Genomic DNA, 10,407 nt, shown 5'->3' with positions numbered 1-10,407 from the left:
TTTTTTTTTAATGGTTGGCAGTTACTAAACTAGCTACAATCATAAACTTACCAAGCCTTTCCCGTCAGACAAGTAAGTTCTGAGGGAGGGCAGTAACTTATATTAAGAAGAGGACACTGCCAACAGATCCACCATAAAGAATTCAGTAGATGATCACAAAAAGGTGCAATAACGGATATCACATTTAAACGAAGGAAATTCTGCAACAAGTATAATGTCTTGCCTGATGGAAGTCTGTCACTTGATTCCCTCCATGCAAACTTAGTCTTTGGTTTACAAAAAAACTAAGAGCAGATGCAACCAACTTCTCTGTCTGGAAATTAAAAGAATTTAAAATAGAAGTTTATGATGTCAAAATTTAAACGAAAAAATAATTAAGCACCTCTGCATAACCCATTGAGATTCGCTTTGCATAATCAGAAGCAACATGCTGTCTTTCTGTACCACTAACTGCATCATGATGCTGAGCAATCGCCAAAGCATCTGCTAATGCATCAGTATTTGGCCCTGATTTGCTCCTTCCTTTAAGGAATTCGAGCTGTCTTGCTGCCTAGAAGCCAACATAAGAAGTAATAGATTTTCCCCAAAGACGAATAATAAAAATGATTTTGATTTATGAGAGCTCATGAGGGCATAACAAATTACCCTAGAAAGTAAAAGAAGCCTTAGACTTTACCTGATAGTAACCACTCATCACCCTAACATAACCCTTTAAAGCTGGCCTACTTGTAAAATAGCCAGTCCAATATGCATTTGGATGATCAGCATACCTGGAAATTTGTATCATATTCAAAATTGAGCTCTGTGAAGTCTAAATCTAACAATAAAATATCCAAGAGAAACTCACGGGAAGAAATCATCCAATTTGAGTGGCCATTCCTCATTTGCTGCATATTTTGCGTCAGTATATATAGATGGCGTTGAATATAATGCATTGACACGCCCATCCTGAGAGTATGCCCCAAAAAAGTACCATAGTCATAAGTCAAAAGAAGAAGCCGAACCTATGAATATCACCAGAGATGGGAAAAATGTCCTTGAGAGAATATTTTTATGCAATAGCAGTAAAGATAGATTACCAGATTGACATAATGGATAAACTTGTCCATCTGTCTGAACCATGAATTCGCATATTGATAACGGAAGTCAGTTCCCATCGTCCACATGATGTGATTTGTCCTAGTGACATTAGCCTGGAAACAGGCAGACAACTACTTTTAAACCACAATTCCAATGATTTTCAAAAATCCTATCACTAACAAGATAAAACATAACTAAGGACTTAATAATTAATTTACAGTCTCATGGAGAGATGGTGTTTCTGTTGCATCATCAGTCCGCATCCACAGGTTACACTATTAAACTTTAACTTGCTTCTTATACCTCTTATATGCATTTAAGTTGAAATGAGAAACACATTTGATCCAACAAAATGGCAGCTCAAGAGTCAGCCAGATCTTACCTGAGCTAAAGCTGCAGATACAAAGTCATTGACTCGTTCTTGAACATTATAGTCAAACAGGAGAATGTCATCCTTCAATTCACAGAATGGAGAATCTTAGCAAATGTAAGAACAGGGTATTAAATGAATGGCCAAAAAAAAAATGATCAAGGCATTAAACGTTTCCTCTTACTATAAAATAAAATCCTACCTGAATAGGAGGGGAAACATCATTTATCTCAAATGTAAAACCATCAGGAGGATCATAATGCCTAGGAAATATCCCAGTAAATATCTGCAATGAAGTTAGCCACGAAAGTAACTCATGTGAATTGATTTGCAAACAAGTTTTTACAGGAAAATGAAACAAAATTCATTTTTAAGTTAGATAACTCACTTGTGAAGAGGATCCAAGGGACCTGGAACCCCTCCACACAACCTCGAGAGTCTTCTCCTTCAATCGCTTGGCTCTATCTTGGTAATCAATTCTTGCGAAAAAGAGTGAATCAAATCCTAGCTGCAGCAGAAACAGTCACATATTATTTAGAGATTGTATACAAATAAAGACATAGCAAAATGGAAGTCATTTTAGAAAAATATTAAAATTCCAAACCTAAATACAGTCACCTAAATTAATAGTTATAGGAATTGTACAGATATCATTCGATAATAACCGGTACAGATATAACTTATCTTAAAAAAATTGTACACATATTTCTACAGGTTAATAAAGACATACCTCGGCACCAAGCATATAAGCCTGAACTGCAGAATGGCCAAAAGGATCAATCTGCCAGCCAACTCTTGGAATCTTGCCAAATTCATCTTTGATGAATTGATGCCCCAGAGTTGTCTGATCAATTAGATCAATATAATGCGGGGTGGCCTCATCATGCATACACATGCCCCCATTTCTTCAAAAACAAACCAAAGAAAAGAAAGAAAGGTAGAAAGCAAGACTACTATCAGTCATCGATTAATGTATAATGTAAGAAAGGTTCCATTCTAGAAGTAGAAAGAAACAATAGAACTAATCTTTGATGTCCAAGATAATCAGTAGCTACTGACAGAAGAAATAAAGCATTAGATGATTACATGAATTCCAGCTGACCCGAGTTGACCAGCTCTTTCACCTTAGTTTTCATCGCTTTGCTTTGCTGTCTCCACCACCTCTGGAAAAATGCCTGAAATGGGAAAAGTTAAAATTTACCTTTCAAAACTTCCAACATTTTGAATTAAACAATTATGCCAGTCCCAAAAGTGTTTTACCATCTCAACATAGATGAACTTGCGATTCTTATCGTCCAGTAACGCAGATATCACGGAATCCAATACGTTCTGTACACATGCACCCTGTCCAGCAAACCAAAACCACATTCAAACATGCGAGAAATCCTTCGGTAATCAGCTAAGTAATTTATTTATCCTTTTTCCCTCATCGAAGTAAAAGAGTACAAACCCGAATGGAATTATTGCCTCCAACATAGTATTGATCAACAGTCTTGAGCCAGCCCACATCATCGTGAGAGTGAGGCACCAAATGGACATTAATTTTGTCAGGGACGATACTTTTTGTGGTATTGTACTCTATATACTCTGACTTCCCACCCACAAATCCCACCACTAATACCGCAAATAACACCGCTGCGATCGCCATGGCTGCTACCTACGGAGCTCAGAATGTCCCCGTCAAGGCACTGAGTTAGAAATTACCACATTTCTGAGCCAAGTTGCCAGCGAAACATTCAAGTTTCATTACTTATAAGATCAGCGATCTTTCACGCTGTCAACAGTCAAGATTCCGAAACTTTGGGTGGTCAAAGGAAAGGAGACAAATAAATCCGTAAGAATTGTTCGATCTTGCAGCTCTGATGAAGTTGATATCATTGACCATTAATAATGTTCCCAATACTTTGAGAGTAATTAATGGTGATAAACTGACGATCCTACTCAAAGCTGCGGAAGCAGTATATTTAAGCATACCCAAGAAAATAACTTGCTGGATATTGGATACTAATTCTCTCTCTGTTTTTTTTTAATAACTCGCTGGATACTAATTTAAGCTGAGCAGTTCTGAGCTGATAATTTAGCTCTTCTGGTCATTTCTGATTTTTTTCTTTATTAAAAAAAAAATCTGTGTGTCTAAACGAGGAAAGAAAGTTACAACATGCTAAATAATTTTGAACATTGACTAAGTTACTGAATCCTAGTTTATTGGCCTTTTAACTAAAAGAAAACAAGCTGGATGATTTTGAACAATGAGATAAAATGCATAGTTTAATCGTAACTGTTTTGTAACACCAAAATTGTTTCTGATAACAGAAATTGGTATATCAAACAAAGTAATAAAAAATATTACCTGGCTCAACATTACATATATATATTAAAATAATTTTCAGATCATAAAATTAAATATTATATATTTTCGCACATATATCAATATGATTTAGCATCTATTTTATGAGAAAATATAATAAAACCCCACCAAAAATATATAAATGATAATTAAATCTCTTAAAATATCATAATTATGCTAAAATTTTTATGTGCTTCTCTAACATTAATAATTTTAGATTAAATGATTAAATTATCTTTTATTTAAAATAAAAAAATAGCATATTTACATGGAAAGTTGTGATATTTATTCAGTTTTGTAATTTATAAAATAAAAGTTGTAATTAGTTATTTTTATAATTAAAATTTTAATGGTAAAAGAAATTTCATTTGAGAAGTTAAGATTTTTTGTTCAATTTTTGTAATTAACAAAATAAAAATTGTGATTACTTAAATAAAAATTATTTTTGATTATTTTCAAAACTTGAATTTCAACAATAAAAGAAATTTTATGTGAAAAGTTGTAATTTTTTATTCAATTTTTATAATTTATAAATTAAAGTTGTGATTATTTAAATAAAAATTTTGATCGAGACTTGATTATTTTCATAACTTATTTATCAATCATAAAAAATTTTATTTAAAAAGTTATAATTTTTTATTTAATTTTTACAATTCACAAAATAAAAGTTATAATTATTTAAATAAAAGTTGTAATTGAAAAAATAGAGTCAAACCTGTTATTTTTATTTTAAACAAAGGGTAATTTAATCTTTAACCTAAAATCATTAATGCTAGAAAAGTATATAAAAATTTTAAAAAAATTATGACATTTTAAAAAATTTGATTACATTTATATATTGTGGTGTAATTTTATTGTCATTTTTCCAAATTCTCCTAGACTCTAAAAGATGGTTTTGAATTTTGATACATATTAAACCAAAACGAAAATAATTGGCTAAGTATGTGTCTGGTTTTAGTTTACATATGACAAAAGTTCATTTAGAGGGTCTAATTGTTTGTTGGATTTGGCAAAAATACATCTTATATATAATTTGAATGTACTTTTAAGAATTATCCAAATATGTTTTAATATCAATAATAAGGAAAATTTGTAACTTTTTTATCTTCTTTCTTGTGTTTTTTTTGTTTTTGCTTTTACACTTGATATCTTAAAGTATTTGGGTATGTTGAGTTAATTGTCCGTTCAATCCATTTCAAACTAATTCAGCTCTCCACTTATTAGTGAGACATATTTCGCATATTCAATTGCACTACTGCATTTTTTGAGACTAAACTGTCTGGATTCCTAACTACTAAAATAAGTGCGGGTTGGTTCTTCCTTTTTCTGTTGAATGACCGTAGTTTCCCCCTCCCTCCAAAAAAAAAAAAAACAAAGTGGCCCCTGAGTCTCATGACTTAGCCCATAAACAGTGATACTTGCTCCCTGCAACTTTTGGGTAATAGAGGCTCTCTCTCACAGGTCTCTTCGTTTAATTAATCGAGAGCCAATAGCCGGGCCTGATCGTTACCAAGGGGCCACTATTTCAACTAGTTGTGGCTTGTAATATGGGTCTTTCTTTACAAAAAACAAAGTCGGTGATTCAAATTCAAAACAAACCCAAAGAATTTTATCAAAAAAAAAAAAAACGCAAGGACAATATAAGGACATACGGTAATCGAATCCCCTTGTTGCTCGGAAGTAGTGAAAAGCACGAATTTTCTTCCCTCACAAATAGTTCGATTATCTGAAACCCTATTTCCTTCACCATCGTTGTCATGGAAGATAGTTTCAGGGTGCGAGTGGACAGGGTGTTTGGTTCTCTGGCTTCGTCTTCGAATTCGACTTCGTCTACTGAGGCGACGTCTCTCAGCTCTCTGTGGTCTCTCTCCGACGACGAGATCCTGAAGAGAGAATGGAATCGAAGCAGGGGCAGCCCCGAGCCCGAACCGGAACCCTTCCCGTCGTTATTCAATGATCGAGCAAGAGCAGCCCGGAAAAGCTCTTCCAGTTTTCGAGATGAGCTGGAGAAGGACCTGGAAGATCTCGACGAGGATGAAGATGTCGAACCGAGGTCTCGTGGGCCTTCGAAGCCAGACGATTATGACGACGAAGAGTGGGAAATAAAGTCCGCCATTGGCCGTGATTGTACTCTGGATTACGAGGTAATTCACTCCTGCGTTTATTAGTATCATCATGATCATTATAATGAAAATGAATGTTACCAGAGCGCACTATGAAGCTTTAAGAATTCTGAGTTATCTTTTCTTTGTGATTATTATGGAGGAACGCCAATTCATGGTCTTGGGGAAAGGGACATAGACAAGGCGCAAAAAAAAAAAAAAAAGCGTACTTCTAATAGAAACAATACTCTAAAACACAGAAAATGCTACAAGAAGGCTATATAGACAAATAAATTGATGTACGGCAAATTTTGACAGATAATAATAAAACATAATAATTGGCGAATGTATTAGTCACTAAGATTACTATGTTATCTTATCCTTCAACATCTAAGGCTAGGTCGGATATTATATTTTTAGTACATCCAGTGACTGTTTTGAAACATTTGGACTAGGCTTCAAAGGTGACTCTTAACCTTCAATTCTCACCAAGGCGCCTCAGTTGGATGCCTTGACTGATGCTAGAGGGACTCGAGGCACTTCCAGTTAAGCAACTAGCTGAAGCCAGTGCCTCATAGTGTGAGAGGCTCTGAGCTTCTTGAGTGCCTTAGTGCCTGGGTGAGCGCCTATAGTATAGCTGCATGGTCTTCAAAGTTAGGACCACTTTTCATCCCAAACTCTTTTAAATTAACTATAGCTGTTGCTCAGTTGTTATTTGTTTCAAAGTTCCAGGTCGAAATTTATCTTTTAGAATTTGACTCAATGACCTTGGTGGTAAATTCATGCAGGAAGAGGAAGATCAATATGACAAGCAGGCTGTTGGGAAAGAGAACTCTGGTGACCGCTTGTTTATGAAGGATATAAATGACGATGGGATAGAAATAGATTCTTGCAATGTTCTTCCTGCTTCATTTGGTGACTTTGTGAGAGACCCACGCGCTAATCACTTGGCTGCCAAAATTAGGCTGAAGGAAGATGCTGAAGCAGCTAAAAAGATTGATACACTGCAGGTCTCTGAGAAATCTGCGCCAGGCAGTGATGATCCACATGGAAACACATCTCTAGAGAGAAATAACCCAAAATCAATTTTGAAGAGGAAAGATTATCCTTCAGAGTCCAAACCCCAGAAACGTGTTCGATTTGATTCTCAATATGATGATAGAAGTAATGATGAATCTGAGGGAGCCAGAGACATCTGCATGAAGACTTCTTCAGTGCAAGAGGTCACAGCTTTTAATCGGTTATCACACACTGAAGAGTTCACATCAGCAGTCCCAGATTATATTCGTAACCCGTCAAGATACACACATTATACTTTTGACTCTTCAGGTGACATGGACGACAGTTCTAATAAGCAAGCTTATATGGATTTTCTTTCTCAGCTGAAGAGATCAAAGCCTGCTACTGAATCGCAGGCAGATGATAGATTGGAAGATCTTCCAGCAGTCACATTTATATCAAAGAAGAAATCAGGAGGTGCCACAATGGTAGAGACTGATGCCATGTCAAAGCAAAATATTGATGGAGCAAAAGAGTTGATGCATATAAGGGGCATGCCACTTGGCATAGCTGCTGGTGACACTGAAAATAATGATGTTTGTGCAATGGAGGAGGATGAGCCAGAAGTAATAGATGATACGAAAAAGAGCTCTCAAAAAATGAATCGCCAGTACAGAAGGAAACCCCAGGAACTGGACGTGCCTACTGTTTAGCAGCGTTGATAAATTCCGGAGTTGAGAATGCCAATGTATCATATCACGCGTCAGGATTTTCACGTGGCAATGATGTTGAGCAACTAAGCGGTAAATTCAATGTACTTGAATTTTCCACATCGCTTTTAATTAAGGTTCATGTATTTCGGAACTTTGATTGGAATACATTTGCTGTACATGTTATCCTAACTATTGAATTACCTGTTTGCCTTTTTATATAGTATTTTGAAGTGAGGAGCTCCGTTTCTCAAATTCAGGAAATCTGAATTTTGTACCTGGAGCGACAGTTTCTATTCGTACAAGCTTGTCAACCCAAAAAAAAATAAAAAAATAAAACAGAAGTCAAGGTGTGTGATGCTGGGGCTGGTCGAGTTTTGACCCTTGCCCGGCGTCCGCATGGGTTTGGCCGTATACTAAAAACTAAGTGAGGAAAAATGTCACAAGTTTTAATCCGGTTATAATTTAATTCTTAAATTTTAACTTTTACAATTTAAATATTATAGTTTCCATATATATTTAAAAATAAAATTATATAAATTAAAATTATGGTAACATTTATATCTAATATTTTATATTACTAAATCTTTTTAATCTTTATAAATATTATAAATATTAGAAGTTTAAATATTTTTAATTTTGATAATTTTATTTTTTATAATATAAGAATTAATATTTAAGTATTTAAAATTATAGAAATTGATTTGTAAGAGATAAAATTAAAAAATTAAAGTATAATTGAATTAGAATTATAAAATTTGAACTATAATGAGTTAAAAGTTAAAATTAAATTATAATTAAGTTAAAAATAAAGGAATTAAATGATTATTTTTTTAAAAAAATAAAGTTATTGTTATGAAATTAGAGGAGAGAAGAGCAAAAGTAGAAAGAGAGCGAGAGAATGGAGGAAGCTTTTGATTGATTGATATATGAAATACAGGTGAGTATATTTTATTTAGAGGCATAAGTTTACAATTGAAAATTTTACAAAATAATGATAATAAAGATAATATGAGATATTATTAAAATTTTATTAGGAAAAATTTAATGAGGCAAAATCCTAATAAAGGAAAAGGAGTACTTAATATGTTCATGACACTGCCTCATTAAAAATTGGAAAAAAATATCGTTAAGGAAAAAAAGTGTAGTGTATACTCCCTCCGATCCTATTTATAAGTCATTTCTACCAACCTTATCAATACCAATACAATAAAAATACAAGGAATAAAAGTAAGTAAAATTCCAAACATGCCCCTATATAACAAATCTAAAAAGTAATGTCCTGTTACTTCTTCTCTCTCATGAAGGGTAATTTGGAAATACCTCTCAAATATTACCTAAAAAGACGCACCGTGACTTATAAATGGGACCAAATACACCTTCTAAAATTGGACTTATAAATGAGACCGGAGGGAGTATAACTTTCCCTCAAGACAAATTAATTGATAGTTCTTAGTTTGCGAATTCCAACGCTTTAAACGAACTTATCAAATGTTGTGGTAGGAAGACACTTAGTCAAGATCTGTTGATTATCACTCAAACGTTGAAGCTATCTCATTAAAATCTTTATCAAAAATATTTAGTGGGATAAAATTTTGGTTAAGAAAAAAATAGTATAGCATAACTCTTGCTTTTCCCAACGATGATGTCACTTCTTGATCTTAAGTTGTTGTAAACCAAGCTTGCATGTCATTTAAAAGTGTTCAAAATCAATACACTTTAATTACACCAAATCAACATAAATTGATTAAAATCGATTATAAATAAGGTTTTTTTTTGGCAAAATTGATTGATTTGGTTTGAATTAGGTTTTTGTTTTTAAAAATTTGAATTAAACTGAATCAAGTCTTATTATATTTATTAAATATATTTTTATAAATTTGTCAAAGTTTTTTCCTTTTTTTCAAGTTTAGTTATTTGTAAATCATTAGTAAAAATGAGTTACAATTAGCTAAATATTATTTATAATTTTTTAATTTTATAATCAAGTGTTTTGAAGATAATACATCAATTTTTGAAAGTTAAATATGCTAATTAATTGTTAAAAAATATTTTTTTTGTGATGAAGAGATTTTTTATTGCAAATAATAATTAATAGGTAAAAAATATCAATGAAAATATATATATATATATATATTGGTGTTTATGAAAAATATCTCACTAAAAAAGTTTAAATTTAATCCAGACCTAAATCAAACAGTTCAAAAACCAAACTAAATCAATTAGAGAAAAAAATTGAATAGGTTTTTTATTATAGTAAACTAATTGGTTTGGTTCGATTTGATTTTTTTTTAAAACCACACCAAACTGAAACCTATGAATACCTTTTTGTCAACTTCTTGAATGTTGTTGTTGTCATATGCCTTTGTAAGATGATATTCTTTTATGGCTAGACTAGACATGAACTATTGCTTTTATATAGCATTTTGAAACATTTTCTCTATGCATATCTTTTGAATATAAATATATTTTTCTTTTGCCATTTATTTTGTGAAAGCAACAAGAAAAATTATTTAACACATTATCTTATTGAAGATGCGATTTAATTTCACATATGAATAACCTCTTAGAAGTCAATTCACATGGACCAAATTAAACATGTATGTCACACTCAATCCTAATAAAGTACTCATATATACTGATTCTTCAAACATATTATATCAAATGTATAACTTTATTATAAACCAATGCAATATTAGAAATTGCTTTATGATAGCGCTACATATGGTGCTTCAAGACTATGTTTCATTATTCTCTTAAAGAAAAATGATCTTCATTCACATCTAATCATCTTGCATC

The 10,407-nt window shown here is 32.7% G+C and overlaps 1 protein-coding gene and 1 pseudogene across 1 annotated transcript; one reads left to right on the top strand and one right to left on the bottom strand.

The window, feature by feature from the left end:
- Positions 1-51: 51 nt before the first annotated feature.
- LOC129299834 (alpha-mannosidase At3g26720-like) lies at positions 52-3,429 on the bottom strand (the record flags this gene model as incomplete). The annotated part of the gene is made up of 13 exons (XM_054938314.1): positions 2,901-3,429; positions 2,711-2,794; positions 2,537-2,625; positions 2,181-2,355; positions 1,839-1,958; positions 1,653-1,736; positions 1,463-1,534; positions 1,080-1,193; positions 848-948; positions 677-770; positions 383-550; positions 224-313; positions 52-116 (listed from the first exon to the last, which is right to left on the bottom strand). Coding segments are annotated over exons 1-13 (1,454 nt in total), but the record flags the coding sequence as incomplete, so codon positions are not given.
- A 2,052-nt stretch (positions 3,430-5,481) lies between these two features.
- Positions 5,482-7,874, top strand: LOC129299835 (uncharacterized; annotated as a pseudogene).
- The last annotated feature ends 2,533 nt before the right edge of the window (positions 7,875-10,407 follow it).

Source organism: Prosopis cineraria, unplaced genomic scaffold (genome assembly GCF_029017545.1).
Source record: "Prosopis cineraria cultivar Desert tree isolate PC_DT_omini unplaced genomic scaffold, ASM2901754v1 PC1318, whole genome shotgun sequence".
NCBI classification, from domain to species: Eukaryota; Viridiplantae; Streptophyta; class Magnoliopsida; order Fabales; family Fabaceae; genus Prosopis; species Prosopis cineraria.
Note: the sequence above shows the minus strand (reverse complement) of the source record. Positions and strands in the feature narration are given on the sequence as shown.